The sequence below is a fragment of the Apteryx rowi genome, unplaced genomic scaffold, assembly GCF_003343035.1.
Source record: "Apteryx rowi isolate R43461 unplaced genomic scaffold, aptRow1 scaffold_112, whole genome shotgun sequence".
Classification (NCBI taxonomy): Eukaryota; Metazoa; Chordata; class Aves; order Apterygiformes; family Apterygidae; genus Apteryx; species Apteryx rowi.
In genome coordinates this window covers 261,077-280,169 of record NW_020447331.1, presented here as the reverse complement: position 1 = coordinate 280,169, position 19,093 = coordinate 261,077, and the positions used below count along the sequence as shown (strand labels likewise).

Below are 19,093 nucleotides of genomic sequence, written 5' to 3'. Positions count from 1 at the left end.
CTAGGTCATTCAAACCAATGTTTAGCAATACTAAGTAGAAAAAGCAAAACAGAAAATTGTAATAGTAATTGGAGTAAAAATTAGACAATTATTGAAAGCAGAATAGTTAGTAAATCTGATGATTTAGGATGATATATTTAGCAGTTAGGAACTCATCATTTAAACACTATCAAATTCTCTCTAATGGCTGGTATTACCTCATCAAAGTCTGCAATGATTTCATTCAGCAAGCGCAGACATTCTACTCCTTGGTTGTTCATTTCAGTCTGGGAATAGAAGTCAGCAAATCCGGGAATGGAGGCAAACATCACACCAACAGCATCATAGGACTGAGAGTATAATTCCTAAGGGAACAACAGAGAAAAACAAGTTGAACTGGTAAATAAGGATGAGAAAGTCATTGTCTGCACTTAAATATATATTTTTCTTATCTTTGCATACGTAATATATTAATAACTCAGGATAGCATCAGTATATTAGGTATTGGTGAAGGCTCCATAGGAGGAGGCTGCCAGCTCTCCACACTTTTATCATGAAAGTTAGACAGGATTTGTTCTTTGTTTGAAAGCCTGCTTCTTCTCCTTCTGAGATCAGGAGACTACAACAGAAAAAAATGAAATACAAATTCTAGTTTTGATTTGTATGGAGAAACATTCGAAGAAATGAGGGATTCATTTGCAGTATGGGTACCAGAGAAGCAAACACTGTTAGTCAAGTAGAAGAAACCTAAGGTTTTCAAGGTAAGACATTTAAGTCTGCCTCATAAATGCTTGTGGATGAGAATATATTTGTAGATCTATTGATTAAAAGAGACCATTTAAAATGTCTAATATGACCTCATGATGAAAGAGCTCATTCATTGACCGTCTTTTCAGGTGGATAATCTATGCTTCAGATAACTGCACCACTTTAAGAGTTTTTTTCTTCATAAGTTTTCAGAGAACCCTCACTCTGCTGCAACCTATGGTTCTTCTGAGGTGACTATGGAGTCATTTGGTTGCCTGGCTCTTGGAGAAGGTTCCTGCTATTAAGGTTTGAAAGGAGGGAGGAACAGAGTAGGGCAGGTAATGGAGTTACTGGGGACAGAAAGCAGCTTATAAGGGATCAGACACAGGAGGCTACAGGGATAACATATGCCCTGAGATAAGCTCCCCCTTATGCTACATGTATAATTCACTCTGAATCACAGATTTATTTGTGTGGGGGTTCTTGTGATTATATGTGTGAAAATACAGTCAGCTCTTTTCTGAGCTGGAACAAATTTTTAGGAAAAAAAGCTAATTTCAGCTTAAAAAATGCCAGGGACAGGAACCCCCACAACTCCTGGTGTGCTTTCCTAGTGGCTAGTATACCACAAACACACCACAAATGCACCCAATTCTCTTTTGTCAAATTTGTCTTGCTTCAACTTCCAGCCACTGATTCTTTCTGTCCCTTGGAAGTGCAAGACCAAAAAGCAGTGTAGTATTGCTCAATGGTTGAAAACTTTCATTTCTGTTCATGGCTCCTCTTATAATATTCAGGCCTGAAGCAGCTGCTTTGCAATGTTCTTGATAGTGTGTTTTAGGAAAGTTTGGTGCTTCGTCCTTGTTAGAAGAGGACTTACTGCAGGACACATACACCTAATATGAACACCTCTTCTTCTTCCATCTCCCTGCTTCTCCTTCGAAAAGCATCCTGAACCCTTGCCCTGCACTGCTAATACCGTTAGCAGTTGCTAATACTATTACTATCCGGACTTTTTAGCAATGTGGCCTCCAGGAAAAATGAGAAAATTTTGCTTTTTCCAGATACACGTGACTATTTTTCCTCACCACCCTCTCCTTACAAATAGTTTCACTGAAGAACATCTGCAGGACCATGGAAGCCATCCTCTAAGGACACTCCTGTGCCCTTTCATAGATACAGAACAAAGTAATACACAGGCTAGTTCTCAGATGCCTATTTATGGGAGAAGTGACAACATGTGCAAGGAGGAATGTGGATATATGTGCACATACACACTCAGACATACTTTTTCCTCAAATCTTGAAGACACAAAACAATTGGCTGAGTCTTCAACTGCTCCTTTTTTTTTTTTTTTTTTTCCTATTTTTGGTAAGAAGCGTCAAGACAGAAATAATACATCCATGAGAATATGCTTACAGTACACATTTGGGAATTCATTTTTTGAGAGCAGAGGAATTAACTTAATAGCCAGACATGAATTGCAGGATTGATTGTATTGAAATCTGGTAGATGTTACAGCCAGTCAGCTCATGCATAAATCATCCCCAAGTATAGTCACTCTGGGAAATTGCCTTACAAAAAAGCAGGGATAGCGGCACTGAATTCAATGGCAAATTATTGAAGCATCAGCAGTGATCCACGGGGTACCTATTTGCTTTTCAAAATTATTATGCATGTGAACGCATGTGAATGGATGTATAAGAGAGGACACGTGTTCCCTGAGAATTGATAACATAGACATGACAGAACATACTTATGGCTGGTGTCAGTCTACTTCATCTGCAATAAGGTGCTTTAACCAGGCTGCTTTTACAGACACATTTTCTCATGTGCAGAACAGTGTTTTTATTGCAGTTTAATACCTGCAGAGCGTAAAATTACTCAAGAGGCTTATTTCTAAAGTGCTTTTCCTTGTAGCTTCTCACTAGGTCATCTTTCCCTAGGTGATATTTGAAATCACATCTTCAGAACACAATGACTCCTCATTGTGCAGTCTAATTTGGCCGGTTACATCTAGTTCTGAAATGTACAATCAGAAAAGAGGAGTCTTGAATCCAAAGAATAGATAAGTCACTGCTGGGAACCTGGATCATGAAACAGTTGTCACCTCTTCATCTGAAAAGGTAATTCCAACATTACATGCTAAAATCCCAGTTTCATCATACAATAAGCTTTATTCACAGATAACATTATCATATGCATTTGTCTTCTTCCAGATAAGGCATGAGTGACTTACTGCTGCTTTCAGAAACAAATGCTGGACTTTCTTTTACCCTTTCAGCAACTCCTCTCCAAACTGTCTTAGGAGTATCCAGAGACTCCATTATTAGCAGATTTTATCACTTTTCCCTTTATCTGACAGGCTTTCAGCATGCTTTACTTGCACTTTCTAAGTCTGTCTATGCTTACTACATACATTCTTTAGGAACATAGCTATAAACTGTGTTTCTGAAATGGGTGTTTTTTTAACTGTGTGAAGAGGCAGTTCAGGAGCAGAGCCACATGGAATGGTAAAAATGTTCTCTTGGGTTTGAAGATGCAGGAAACTCAGGTGTGGTCCTGTCTGTCACACAGATTTCTCGCATAATAACATGCAGGACTGTAATAACACTTCTGCAACACTGGGCTATCTTAAGGTTGCACAGGCATTCTTTTAAATTCCCATATCTTTTTAGGAATCCTTGATTTTCATAGATTCATAGGTTGGAAGGGACCTCCGGAGGTCATCTAATGCTGCCCCCACTCAAAGCAGAGCCAGTTAGGTCCAGTTGCTCATGGCCTTGTCCAGCTGAGGGCTGAATATCTCCAAGGCTGGAGATTCCACAACCTCTCTGAGTCCCTGATCCAGTGTTTGACCCCTTTCACAGGGAAGAAATTTTTCCTGGTATCTAATTGGGATTTTTCTTCCTGCAACTTGTGTCCAACGCCTCTTGTCCTTCCACTGTACACCTCTGAGAAGCATTTGTCTCTGTCTTCTCTAAAACCACCCATTAGGTAGTTGAAGACAGCAACAAGATTCTCCTTCAGCCTTTTCCTTTTTAGGTTGAACAAACCCAGTGCTCTCAGCCTCTCCTCGCAGGTCATGTGCCCCAATCCCCTAATCATCTTGGTGGCCTTATGCTGGACTTGCTCTAGTGTGTCAATGTCTCTTGTACTGGGGAGCCCAAAACTGTACGCAGTACTCCCAGTACAGTCTCAGAAGTGCTGAATACAAAATAATAATCATTTGTCTTGACCTTAAAACATGAATTCCTTAAATATGGACCAGATACCAAATATGGGAACTATTTGTGTACTGAGAACTATCAAGAATTGAGTAGTAAACATTTTCTATCAGATCTGCCTTTCTTTTGCTAATTAGACAAAATTATCAGAAATAAAGCTGATACATACTTCATTATCTCGATCCTTCTCCAGAAAGTGGCGGGCAACGTGACTGGGTAAAATATTCCGTAGCATATTTTCATTGTGCTCTCTTAATTCCTTCATTTCATTGATTTCTTCTTTTGCTTGAACACGCCACAGAAAATCCAGCCTTGCTGTGTATTCAAGCTGTAGTTCCAGGGAGAAAAAAAAAAAGCAAAAATGAAACCTGACAAGATAAGAGTAGATCTTGTACTGTCATCCTGAAAGGCTACTCCTGCTATATAAGTGCCTTCAGTGCTGTAGAAGAGTTTTGACTCCTAAAGAATTTGATTTAATTGCCAGGAAAAAAAAAAAGTGGTGTGTATGGTGAGTGTCTGAGAAGAAATTTGGGACTAATATTTGTCATATTACTGCTATGCTCAGTAGCTAGAAAATTTTTCTCTTAAACACTTCTGTATTAGTTAAATAATGACATTAGGGAGTCATACAGGAGTTAAGGTAACAGCAGAGGAAGTTCATTTACCAACATAAGCCCTTAAGTCCCAAAATGAAAAAAAAAATGTTTCCCTTTTCATACCTGCTTCCAAATGAAATGGGTTTCATGAGAAAGTAATACAAGAGTGATTCCAAACACTTTGCAGAGAGAGGTTATTTACTTCTCGAGGATGACTGTCTTTCAGCAGAACTAAATATAGCAGCCCAACACACTGTCAAGGAGGACTTTCAAGTCTGTGATGCCAAAACGAGATGTTTCTACTGTTGGGACATGCACTTATTTGCTTTTCAAGTCTTTTAAAGGAGAGTCAAAGACATACTATTCAGTATCCCCTGAGGACTCTGTCCCTGTTGCATTGTGGATCCACAGCTGTGCCTGCGCAGTCACAATTTAGTACATGCACAATACTGATACCCTGACGGCCACAGCTACAAACCAGGGAGGACAGAATATACTTTTTAAGGCTTAATGCTCTAATCAGAAATAATAATCGAATACTCAGCATAGAAACATATTACACCAGCAAATAAATGCATTTTATAACTGGGAGAGATGCCAAACGGCTTGTCAAAAAGTGCTGGGATTAAGGAAGTCGCTGGGATATAAATCGCAGTAAAGGGCAGTCCTGCTGTGGGTGGGAATGACTAACAGGGGATTCAGGCATTGTTTAGTGACTCATCTTGTCCACATTTTTGTCATCAACAGTGACCAATGGCAAACATTTCAGAAGAAAATTCAAAGCACTTTGCAAGGAGGCTTACAGGTTGATTATACTACAGGGAGCTTTTTTCCCTAAAAGCTAAAAATGAGGCTGACTTGATATAATCTCCCAAAGCCTGTATGCATTTGAGAAGTAATTTACTTTCTCTCTGGATGCTGTTGCCACCTTTATAAACAATTAATTTATTTTCTAATTCTAAAATTCAGATCTTCTATCTTGTGACTATTAATTCCCTAGACCAACTGCACATTAACTGCACAATTGAAAAAGTATTTCTTACATAGTTTTCCTGATGTTTTTTAGTTTCTTTGTCTTCCCCCTTGATTTTGCGCTAGAAGACAGAACACACGTCAGAGCACAACTGACCTTTTTCTCTACAAACTGATTGAGAAGGCAACGTTGACTATACTATTGCAAAGGGACCTAACTGTAGTCTCCAGATTGGCTTGGAGCAGGAGTGGATGGTGAATTCTGAGCTCTTTGATGCTTCAGACATTTAATGCCACTACCAAGAGAGCTTTGCAATAAAAGTGAAATAAAATTTCTAACAGCGGATGAGGGCTTTTTGGGGGGGTGGGGGGAGGAGGAAATACTATGCTAGGAGAAATTAACAACTCTAAACCTGGTTCAGAAGAGTAGCAGATAATTTCTATATTTTAGATAATTTCATTCTGGTTATTTATAACCTCACTGTAAAAGGGAAAAAAAATTCTTGCCTCTTCAGCAGAGAGCTGAGATGACACTATCAGTTTGGGGTGAAAGGATGAGCCACATTGAAAGTTTGAAAATAGACATTTTAAAAAAGATGGTCTGTTATGTCCTGATATTTGCTAAAACCAACAAAAAAATAGGGTTGAATTCTGGGTTTATTTTTTGATCCTGTAAAGAAATAGAATGACTATGCAGTGGTGCCAATGCAGAATGACCGAGCATTATATAAACCCTGAAATGCCCAGGTTTTCTTGCCCTGCCAGGTAGCTCTCAAACACCCCTAATTTCACTAGTAAGCAAAGAAAATAGAAATATTACACAAAAAGCCTAACAGTCCCCATGTCCTCAAACACTGCTGCAACCCAGTCTCTCCACAGTTAATTGCCACACGTAAGGAAAGCACAAGGTAATGATCAGAGTTTGGGAGGCAGAATATTTCTCTTTGGAGAACGAGAAAGGGAAGGACTGACCTCCCAAACGGGCACTTCCCACCAGGGAAAATAATCTGATTCCGGATAAGACAAGCACTTGCAAATATGCTTTCTTCACGACCCTAGCATATGAACATAGAAAGGATGATGAAAGAAACCTGCAGCATACCACCAGAATTAGGTATGTCTCCTCCTTTCTTCTCCTCTTTCCGTTAGAGAAATCTCATCTTTGCATTTCCTCCTTCCCCTCCTTTTCCCCAGGATGAGGAAGGTTAAGGGGGTGGGGGGGAAGGCACACTTGTTGTGGATAATTCACTGCATAGGGAGGTCAGTCCTTCCTCCCTTCCAGCAGGGCTTAGCAGCTGAGACGCAGCCCCGACATCCAGAGGTTATGAGGCACATTGCTCTCCGTGCCTGCACTGGCAGAGCTCAAGTTTTTCCATATACCGAAGAGTCCCAGAAGCAGAGAAGTGAAGCTCTCTGTCAACATTAAAGACCAAAGCTAGCCTAGACCAGACCACTCAGCTGCAACCTAAGAGAAACCCAGGGGAGGGGGCTTTGCCCTCGGTTTTGTAAGGTCTCTTTTTAGCTSTAATTGGGGTGGAGTGAAGGGAGGGACTGAGCCAGCTGTGGGCAGTTTTGTTTCCTCTTTGCGGTTATTGAAACCCTCCCTTTTTCAGCTGTGGTAGAAGGTTGCACTCAGGGTTAATAGGCTGTTTGTTTTGAAAACTGCCATTTCAATTTATATTTCCTATGTTTTCACTAGAGATGCATTTCTAGCAGAGRGGACCATACGTGGTATTACATTTTGATAAGATTTCAAGGGATAGTTTATTTTCATAGAAAATGTTCCCCTTGATGCATTAAAAGAGAAAGCAGGAAAAAAAAAAGAAAAAGAAAAAGAAAAAGTTTCAGTATAGAATAATTCTAGTATTGAAGTTATCTACAAGTACTTCTCTTATATTTTTTTCCCCTCAAGTTTGGTTTACAGAAACACTTATTAGAATATGTATTACTCAAGTTAAAAATATGTGTTTCTAGATGCAATTGAATTTCTGATAGGGAATTGTCCTATTTAGCCTGATGCCACTAGTAGAACTACTTTTAATTGGCTTTAGCATCACAGCCCCTCCAGATTTATTGGCTGAGGTGCAGGTGAGTTTTTAAGAAGACTCTGACTAGACAGTCTCACAGCTTTTTTTTTTCTTGATAAAAATCTAGCTTAAAAATCTGCATGTGAAAGCAGGGATTGACTTTAAATCACACTGAGTAAAGAACAGAAGAGAGYTAGATGTTCAGAAACATAAGGCCCATAAACTTGTTCTCATAAAGTTAATCTTCTTTATAAATCCATTTAAAATAAGGCATGTCTTAAACTATTTTATTTAAAATATATTTGCAGTTTGTGAGAAGCAAAACTGTGCTGGAGAACAACTTTATTAGAGTTACTGTGTTGCCCATCAGTTTGGGCTGTTGTATAGGTTTTGTTTTTGTTAATGTGCTATGGACCAAATTTTGCTATATTTCTTCTTTTGTACTTATACAGAGACTGTTAGGTTAACTCTGCAACAGGAAATTAAACAGTGCCAGGAAATGTGCCGGGAAATATGGACGCTTCTGGTCTGTACCTGGGAGTTATCTGGGAGAACATGTAGGGGTCAGCACAGGTCAGGGACCGTTTCCAGAGGACAGTTTGGATGCAGTCACCCCGTTTGACAGGACAAGGAGGCTTAACAGGAGAGCAGAAGGCTGTGCTGTGCCAAGAGCCTCAGTGCAGGAGAAGAAGCTCAAGCGCCCCAGGTCAGACTTATGTGAAATACAGATATTTACATCTAGAACTGTGATCCTGAAGAGCTTTGCTTGGATTCTGCCTAATCCTGCAGCTATCTAAATGCCTTCAGTGTCTTCTCTCTAATTGCCTGCTTTCACTTTAAAGGATTCCCAAGCCCTTAGAGTTGCATCTTTGTTTGTGTTAACAATTTCTTAGAATTTCCACAAATTAGGATACAGAAATGCTGGTATTAATCCTAATAAAGGAAGCATCATTAAGCAAGTTGAACATGCAGGACTGTGTGTAAAGGCAATTGTGGCTGCTACTTCCTTTAGTGCAAGTGGTCCTGCTTGCCTCCGTGTGAACAGAAACCATCTAATGTTYGACGTGCAGCTGCCTAGGGGTTGCCAACTGGAAACAGTGAGGAGAAAACACGCTGACTTTAGATGACTTCTTCTCAATACATTGGGTGTTCTAAATTTTATTTTGGCATATTTCGCTCTACCTATGCACTATATCTGGATTCCTGAAAAACCAGGGTTATGTATTCCTCCTCAAGGATGTGAGTCCTAAAGCTTTTAGAAACCTAACCCCTTTTTATGATCCAGGTGAATCCAGACCCAGGCGAAATGTTTCCTGCAAATGGTCCATTCCCCAGAGGAGTTAGTGTTGGTGTTCAGACCACTAGAACCATTTCATTTCCTCAAATCTGGTGTTTTTCACCTACAAACATATTAAGTCGATTCAAGGGAGTTTTATTATTTTCTGACTTGTGATTCCCTTTCATCATTTTGGTTTTCTGACTTCCCAAGGGCACTGAAGCAGTCAGATGCCACTAGAATTATACAAGTACTTAGGACGTATGAGGTCCCATTTGCTCCTTCTACTTCTATTAACAACTGCAATATAACTTGCCTACTGCTGAATATAATATTGCACCCGTTGTTTAAGAACTGCTAGGTAGCGTTAGACATGGGCATTCTTTAATCAGATTCTGCGCATGGGTTATTAAATTGTTAAAGGTCATGTGCTCAAGTGGATAAAAAGGCAGCTGGTATTTTGAAAGTAATTATTGTCACATCCTGTCATTGCAAGTTGCATAGGGAATGGTTAAAGTAAATGTTTGCGTTACCTGTTGACCATGATAAAATACGGCTAAAAGGAACATTGCCATCAGTAGTAAAGATGCTTCCTTTGTACCCAGGAAGTCTGTGCTGGAAAAAAAAACCAAAACACATCCAAAGTAAAATACAGTTATTGATTTGTCAGTGTTGTGATCATGAAGGAGATTCACTTTGTAACCCTGGTGCTTTTTGTTGTTCACTACAAAACCCCTGTGTATTTGAAAATGTAACTTCACGGCTCTTCCTCTTCCCTGATAAAAGTCACTGTAGAGTTTCCTCGCCATGTAGAATAGGAACTATTTTGAATTCTCTAAGATTTTTACACAAGGGAGAATCTTTCTTTGCCATGTTTGATTAGTGAAAAAATTTAGACAGTGATAATGATTGCTACCTTCACTTACTGTACTTGGCCATTGTATTGTTTCCTTCTTGCCATGTATCATATTTTCTGGGCTTTGCCCAGATGTCATATCATTAAACTCTAGTATAACTAGTGTTAGAAACAGAAATTGCATCCCAAGTCATTTAACATTTAAGTCAGTACCTTGCTGCTGTAGGGAGCTAGCAAGAAAAGATATGTGTGCAGAGCCATACTATGTGTAAAGATGGGGCTGTTGTGAGAACAACTTGCGCTGCAAATCCATGCTTTTTTATCTTTCTGTGCCTCTTTGGCACAGAATGGAGCTGTTTAACAGCTGTGTTTAGCCTTCTTTTCCCCTCCTCTTTCTTTTCCTGACCTGGAACTGACCACAGTGACAACTTGCCTTCCTTCTTCCCTGTTACACCTGCTTCTAGCTCCTTCCCTTTCTCTCTTAATTTCTGAACACCATTATATTTGGTTCTCCTGAGTCTCTTTCAATTGTGTGTTTGACCCATTGTATGGTCTAGCTTATTCCCACAGAGCTTCACATGCTGGTTTTCACTTTCTTTCAAAAACCTTCCACATTTGGAAATGATCAGTAGCATTTCTAAGCACACTTTGTTTATGCAGTAATACCTTAGACAYGGCCCTTGTGGAGAAGATACCTCGGCTCCAGCATAGAACTCTTGACCCTATCACAGGAAATAACCAAACACCTGCTTTTTAGCAACATGGATGGACTATGGGAGACATAAGAGATAATCCCTGCTCAATATTTAATTGGCCTCATAAAATGAGKATTTTAATTAGAAGGCCTGAGAAAGAATCGCATCATAAATCTTGTAGGAGTAGTCATTGCCTCTTGCAACCAACAATCAATTCTTGACTATGGTGCTATCCAGTATGCGTACACTCTTGACAAGACATCTTTTTTTCCTAAAGGAGTCTGCTAACACTTACTCTCCGTTGTGGTTAAAGTTGTCATATTGCAGAAAAAGGGAAGCATAAATAGTCTCAGTCAGCAGAGAATAGATTGCAATCATGATGAGAAGTACTGCCAGCTTCAGGACAGAGTTGAGACGAAGAAAGACTGCACAAGTCACCATTGCCAGCACACCAGTGAAGACGAAATACTGAAGAGAAAACATCAGTGGTCACTTTCAGTGATCAGTGACTACATACTCACCCCACAAATATCTACACAAATGATCAAATGATCAAAAGTATTAAAATTTTTACTCTGGGTTTTGGTGCTCAGCTAGGTCTTGTTAGGGTCCAGGTTACTTTGGAAATTCAGGGCTTCTCTATCCTACAGGGGAAGAACTCGATAGAATAGAAATCCTCTTTTGGGCCATCATTGCATTTTCATAGTACTCAAAGAAAGGGAAAAGGCATCCTGTGTAGTGAAAAGAGGAAAAGGGGCAGATGCTGCAGGTGGCAGTATCCTAGCAAAAAGTCAACTGAGTGAAAATCGTTTCTATTCCTTTGGATTCTGAACTTCCACAAAAGCCACATAAATCAGGATAAGGGAATCATATTTCTGCTTTATCCCTTTCCCATGCTATCTGAACAGAGGATAAAGGCACATTTATTTATTTATTTATTTATTTTTAATGTTACAGGTTCAGCTCAGTTTCACTGTTCTCTTAAAATGTGATGCCTGGAAGTTTCATTCGTATCTCAATTTCTAATCTCTTCATTGTCTCATTTTTCTCAGTGATTAGTCATTTGTCAAATGCAATCCATGCAGTTGGTACTGGATATAAAGGGACAGTCATGGCCATGAGCTGTTCAGTTTTGAAACAGCAATGCCAGCACCCAGAGTCCAAATGTAGCTTAAATTAACTCCTATAATATAGCTTTAGGAGAGAACTGCAGAGTTCATTATTTTAAGTACGCTTTTTCTTCAGCACAGTTCTCTGTAGGAATGTGTGCAACTCTTTAATTTTGCTGCATACTGGTGGCAACATCATGACACTGCCATATGACTTCCAAAGCAACATACTTGTTTTAGCTGCACATGACCAACCCAGTGATTTTGCTGACCTGCTTGCTCACCATAGAGAGGATTCTCTTTGCTTGAAGTCACTACCAAATCACTACAGCAGAATCACTGCTGTTCTTTTGCTATGTAAGAGCTATCAGTTTCCTCCAATAGCTTCATATGAATTAAGTAGTGGGTTTTGTTACAGTAGGCACAGTGAATTGTTGCTGGATGTGTTTGCAATTATTTTTAAATATATAAGGCAAACAGCAAAAGCTAGACATCAGAGCAAATGAGATTCTGCTGTTAATAAAAAGAAAGCTGGAGGGCTTAGTTTGGCCAAGCATTTAGCAATGTCTTTTTGTGTCATTGATTTCATAGATGAAAAGAACATCAGTGACCACAAAGGGCTGCCATTTGCCCTAATGAATTCTATTGAAGAAACAAAATTTTCCTTGACTTTTACTAAAATGCAGGACTTGTCATGTCTCAGCCTCTCATGTCTACTCACGTTTCGTCTGTTTGCTGAATGCTGTCTATGTATTTCCATGCACACTTGGTGAACAAGGACAGTGAAAAATTCAGTATGCATAGACGTTCTGCGTGAGGTTCAAAGGCTGAAGCTTTGAGCTCATATGGTCTCACAGGGCAAGCTATATGAGACCATAGGGCTTGTAATGCCCTGTGAGACGATAGGATTATTTCCCTTTTTTAGCCCTTCTCTGCTTTTCCTACCAGCATGTGATAGATGCTAAGGTTCAGATTCACAGAACTCTTGAGGCACCTGACTCCACCATTAGTACATTGGTCACTGATTTCAGGCAGCAGATACCATGTAAACTCTGTGGACCTGTGCCTCAGATTCAAAAGTACCCTCATAAATACCTCAGGATAGGAACAGATGTCTGTAAAAGATGCAGATGAATTGAACGTCTGGTTCTTCAGTGGTAGCGGTTTGTCAAAGTCACACCATAGCTGTGAACAAAGAAAGAAAACAAAATCAGGGCTATGCTGCACTTTGGTGACTAGGTGCTTATGTGGCTGGTGGGACTAAGGGGTGGAACGTGGTGACCTGCTGCTCTCTGTGTCATAAAAGCCAGYGCCAGCTCCCTAACTGGCGCCAGCCTTGATGTCTCAGGAGAAATGCCAAGAGCTGAATGAAGGTAAGATGGCAATCTTAGAGGTAAAAACACTGAAAACTGGGGACAAAGTGGAAAAGGGAGAGCTATTCACAGTACAAACATTCAGCCCTCCTATACCTTCCCTGTTGCCAAAGGGGAAAGATGAGCTCCTCCAGGAGTTTCAGSGGACTGAAGCTGGACTCTTAAGAAGCACCCTCTGAAGATGTTTATACCTCTGTATAAATTATAGAGAGAACTGACTAAATTGGGAGCATGAAATCAGACTGTATGTTTACACTTGCTTGCAGGCGTTTCCCCCCCTCCCCTGTGTGTCTATGGACAGTGTTAACCTTCTAGGTGTAGGACAAAATCCTACATGGTGTCACGCAGAATTTGCTTGTGAGAAAGCAGAATGTGACCCCAGAATTGAAGGTGAGTTGTCTAGAACAGAAAGGAATGAAAATGGCTCATGATGCAGTGACTCCGAGAATGCATTTCTCTGGTTTGACCTGCATCCACTTTAGTGGTATTTCAAACTGCCTTAAAAATAAACAAAATGACAGTTTAGAGTTGCAATGCATCATGATCTTAAAACACAGGAAAAAAATTGTTAACAATTTCATGTTTGGACAGTTAAACAGATGATGTCTCCTGTCACATATATTAATCCAATCTGGATGTTTATATAAGGTCATTTAATCAGCCTGGTATGCGCAAACTAGTTTTCCTGTCTCTCTTTCCAACAGAGTTAGAGAGTTTGTTTAATGAGGTCCAATTTCTTATAATTAAATTCTAATGAATTTTGAACTTGGAACTCTCTTGTTTGTTCTTTCAGCCACTCAGACATCTCTGCAATGCAGCAACATTTTCTAGGTTATTTGTGCGGTCCTCCATGACAACTGATAGTAAATTGTACGTTCTGCAAGTTTATGAGGTATTCAGCCATGAATGCCTCTGCGCCCTCTGAAGTGCAGAGCGCCGTGAGAACCATCCTGGGTGTCTGCTTGAAAGACCTTCAGGATCAGAACTTTTCTTCTCTTTTTATACTGATAAGGAGGTGCTTGATGTGGAGAACCACATGACTCATTTGCCCTTCTGGTGAAACCAAAATGTTATGGTCTCTGTTGGAAAGAATCTGAGTCTTTACCCCCTTTCGATCTGAACTCAGTGGATGCACATAGCTGCAAAGGTGGGCTGCATTACCTCTTCTTAAACACATGAAAGTCTCTACTGAGTGCTACAGTCCCCTAGACAGAACCCAGATGGCTGCTGGGGCACCTGCTTCATGAAAGTCATTGCTTTTTCGTGGGGTACAGGAAGCAGTTAAAATTCAAACTACTATTATGACAGGATTTTGACATTTGAAATAATGAGATTATGAGAGTACTGTGATTTCCTGTAGAAGGCAGGACTTGGTGACTCAAATCATTATAATTCTAAATATATGACAATAAATGTAACAGTTTATTGCCTTATAGAAATCCAATGGTATGATAGTAAAAAGCCTGTATTTCTTTTGTCTGGTTTTGGATTAATGATCCCATGCAATTACAGTGGACACAGACTTAAAAAAAAAAAAGAAAGAAAGAAAACAACCCACAGCAACCCACAGATAAAATCTCATTATCATTATACCCATAATAAATTGGGTATGGATGGACCTCTAGAAGTCATCTTGTTCCAAGAACAAGATGCATTATATTGAATTCTTTCCTGACAGGTATTTGTCAAATATGCTTTAAAAGCCTCTAAATCCTATAACATTCTTCAGTAATCTATAGAATATCACTGTCCTTGTCTTTAGCAAGTTTTCAGCCCTATTGAACTTCCTGTCATTTTACCATACTTGTAGTTCCCCTGTAAGTGTAGGAATCACAAGTGTAGGAATCAGTAATTACATTCTTCCTTCTCCAACTGACTCTCCTATCAGTGACCACACGGTATCACAAGAAAACCAAGACAGATGCTTTATCCTAGCATACTGACAGCCTGTATTCAATCACAGAAGAATGGCAGCAATACAACAAACTATAATCTAATATCTGTTAGCAAAAGAGGATGCTAACCCTTGAAGTGTCAGACTTCAGCATACTTGCTACGATAATATAATAATCAAAATAATTATTATTACAGGACAATTATTGGTGCTGTTGTACTGCTATTGTTATTATTATCAATAAATGCTTTATTGGCCTCACCTAGAAGGAACTAAATATTTACAAAGAATAAAGTTCAGCTGAAAAAACCTGCTAGATCCTTACTCCAGAGGTGCTCTAGGAGAGGAAAGAGCGATGTAAATGTTATCTTTAATCCATCAGTGGGATATTTAGCTTCTCCCTGGTGCAGACTTTAACAACTGCCAGGCTTTCTGATGTGATTATCTGCCTAATTCATGAAAAGCTTTCTCATGTTTCTGAAGGTGTTCAGATAATCAGTGCTCTATYGCATTTACGTCAGTGTTATACCCGCCTTGTAAGGACCCCAGTCCTTTATGATGGCACATTGTACATAGCCAGCCCCACAGTATTCAACTAGCAGTATTTTTAACCAAGCACAGTTCCTAAGCAAACCTTGGTACACGACTTTCCTCATAGATACACTGATAATCTTTGCTCTAGATTTATCACACTTGACTTTGGGCACTTAGCAGAGATGTGTAAATTAGGAGACCAGTCAGACTAAACTCCATGTTTGGGAAGTGGAGAGAAGCAAATCTCTTTATGGGTATATCGCTGTCATGCAAAATAAATCTTTGAAGATGCCTGTTATTCTGCACTGACTATAAAGAAAGCTTAGCGTGATTATGCCCATAGTTTGGTCCTTCAGCTAAAGTGAATCCAGGCTGAAGAGGTTTGTCAAAACCACTAAATGAGCAAGTGGCAAGGTATGATTAGAATTTAGGTTTTCTTAACTTCCCCATGCTGTGGTTACTGGATCAACTTCACCTGCTCCTTCCTTTCCTTGAAAGTATTTTCTGGGTTTATTGGCCCTTCTCATTTTTTAATTACCTGACTGATAGAACTGCAAGATGAGGAATTTAATATCTATGAGCATTACTTGGATTAACAGTCCTGGAGAAATTATAGTAGTATATCAGAAAATTACAAATGGTCTGCAGTGTTGATATATTGAACAGAAAGTAGCAGAAGGGTTTTAAAAATAGATGATCCTTATGAGAAATAAACAATTAGATATTTCAGTGATACATAATTTAAGCAACAGATTGAATTTCCTGAAGTTGTAGTGCTCTGCCTTTTATATTTAAATCATATCTGGTTTATAAACACATTAGTTAGCAAGTCCTGTAGCAAGCTTAATAATTCATAAATCATCTTTTCCTGTATAATATTCCCTGGTTCCCTATGAAGCTTACAATATTTATGATGGCTCCCAGAAAATTAATCAGAATGGATGCAAATATAATGACATTCCTGGCCAAATAGGTCTCGTTAATCCAGCAGCAAGTTTTCCGGAGCATTAAGGGTAAACATTTGTAATCCTCTGCTGTGGTGATTAGCACAAGAGCGGAGTGCAGCATAATCAGTATAGAAAACTGAATGACCATTGGTATCACCCTGGGAAGAAAAAAGAGAACCCAGCATTAAATATTAAAGCAATACCACTGCTAATAAAAATAAATGGAAAAACAATTAAGACTAGGAAAAAATCAGTTGTCATAAATCTGAAACAATTACTCGAGGAAGAAACACAGAGAAAGCAAGCAACTGTTCATGTTCCATAGATTTGGCCATTGCTTCACATGGTTTCTTGCTGAGAAACTGCTGTTGAAGAAACATGCCAGTAAAATCACTGCCAGTGCCTCTGAGCAGTAGGAATGTCCCTTTTTTCAGGGCTCAGTTCTCCTTTATGTTGTTTTCAGAGCTAATCTATTCACCTTGTAGGATCTGATGCCACTTTGTAAGAGCTTGTTTGTCTAGGGGCAGTTTAGGAGAGTGTTATTTTATATACAGCACAATGCAAGTGTCTTAAACTCCTGCTGTACTGAGGGTCATAGACTTTAAAGCAAGAAATGGCCAGTACAATAATCCAGCCTGATTTCTGGCATAAATCAGGATATAATAATTACAGAAAGGTAATATTTCCCAATTTAAGTTAATATTGAGTCCACARCAGCTAAGAATTTCATCAGTTTCTTTAAAAAAAAGCAAAAGAATTGATCTACTGTTTTCACAGAAGCCCTTCGAAATATAGAGCGGATGAAAATGTGCTCTATGATCCAAACATGTTTAAGTAAACCATGTCATTTGGCATACCCTCTCAATTTTCTTCTTGCTAATGTGATCCTTAAWCAAGTGTTATTAAGTATATCCACTGAAAAAAGGATTCAATTCCCTTGAATAAACCATTAAAAACATAATTTCTTCCAGTTCAACTTTCATTATCTTTTTTTAAGTTTGATTCTTTTCATCTGACATGCTTGAGAAATGTGGCAAATTGTTTTACTCGTCTGAGAACAAAGCACTCAGCACCTCACAAATCAAGCATTTGTCCCATTTGTGCCAGTCATTGTCCTTCTGTATCTCTTTTCCCACAGCTTTTTATTTTGGCTAAACCCGTGCAAATGAAAAGTAACTCCACTGTTGCCTCTACAAACCAGCCCCCTCTTCACTCTGCTTCCTTTTGCCTTTTTTGCAATACAGAGGATGATTAAAATTGAAACGTGGAGTTAAGTAATTAAAATTTCTAGCAACCTAGTTCTGCACATGCTAGTACACTACAGAGATTTAATCATGATGTCTCACAGAATAAAATCTTTGSAAGAGGAGATCCAGGCAATCCAGGGAGACTTCTGCACTTCCGAGTGGCTGAATGTAGGTGAGGTGTACTCTGCTCATTAAGCCTGCTGTAAATATATGTTTTGTCTTACTGAAGACATAAAGTTGCAGATTTTGCTACAGTTCTCCTATCCCTCTTCTCTTTGGGTAGAATCCAGTGCTATTTGTATGCTTGGGCCCTACTGAAAGTCAAATTTAAGGGTCTAGGGTAGAAATAGAAGGGAAGGCCTCCCCATAGCTTTTATTTCCCCATTTTTCAGTAGGTTTAGGTCAGCCAGATCCACTGCCTGAATCTGAATGTACTAGATCGCAACCTAACTGAAATTTCTCCTCAATTTCAGGCTGTTCAAATTTTGCCTAAGCAGAGCAAATTCTAAACTCAAGCAGATCAGAATTCAGATCTGTGTTTTGAGCCTATGAATAACAAAGCTTTCACTCTAGAAAGAGTCACCATAAACCAGTATTTACAGGGTCCAATGAAAAGAGGGAGCCAGACTGTGATAATGATAAGAGAGGATTTATGGAGATAGCAGGAAAAGGTTCAGAATATGTCTGCCTAAGATCCGACATTTCTCAGCTCTCAGCTCTGGCCATGTTTACAGCTGATAGCTAGAGTCCAAAATATTTGCACAAAGGAGACATCAAAGATGCAGTAAGCAGCTTATGTGAGAACTGTGGATACATCTTCCTTGCAGTAATGGTGTTTTTAGGGAATATGCTAAAACCAGAATAAATCAAAAGTTTAAATTCAAGAGAAAATATGTTTTGCAGGAAAAATAGACATAAGTTTGAGTGTGTATGTGAGGGAAATGTTGATCACAGGTAAGCTGCTGAGGCTGGAAAAAGGCACAAATAACACATGAGATACAGATGCCAAAAGTAAAGGATATCTAAGTGCAGAACATTACTCCTGTATAATATCTAAACCTGCTTGGTTTTAAACCTCATTTTCTTTTACAAGAGTATTCTGATTTTTAATGCCCTAATTCAGCTATGATGATAGATACATTAAATCTGATGGTGTTTTAAACACGATATCTGTTTAAATGTTAATTGCTTTCTGACCAGTCAGACAAAGTTGTGGGAGAAAGATTTTTCTTAAGTATGAGGATAAATTAACACAATTTACTTTAAACTTTTTCATCTATTACCTACTAAAATGAATCTAGGTAGCATAGAAGTATAATCAATGTATAACATTCTGAAAATGGACTGGAAGCCTCACAGAATAATTTACAGTAATGCAGGTATCACTTGTAAGTACAGCTCCTAAATACTCTCAGAGTCTCATAATTAATGAGACTTGGAGAGCAGCATTCCAGAGAAGAAAATGGGCTCAAGAGATAATAAATAAACCAGGAGGCTGTAGTTAACAGAGTTTTTCTTGTGGAACATGTCTGAACTGCTATATATAAGAATTACATGCATAAAATGATGGCTTTTTGTAGTTGAAAATTATGTCAGAAAAAATTTTGAAATAAA

At 39.0% G+C, this 19,093-nt stretch overlaps 1 protein-coding gene across 1 annotated transcript in view; it reads right to left on the bottom strand.

Annotated features, from left to right (window-relative positions):
- The window catches only part of ADCY8 (adenylate cyclase 8), a 129,839-nt gene that overhangs the window by 11,173 nt on the left and 99,573 nt on the right, over positions 1-19,093 (bottom strand). The window contains 6 exon segments of the mRNA XM_026077647.1: positions 198-344; positions 4,123-4,281; positions 9,358-9,439; positions 10,665-10,843; positions 12,580-12,669; positions 16,189-16,390. Coding sequence (XP_025933432.1) covers positions 198-344; positions 4,123-4,281; positions 9,358-9,439; positions 10,665-10,843; positions 12,580-12,669; positions 16,189-16,390 — 859 coding nt within the window.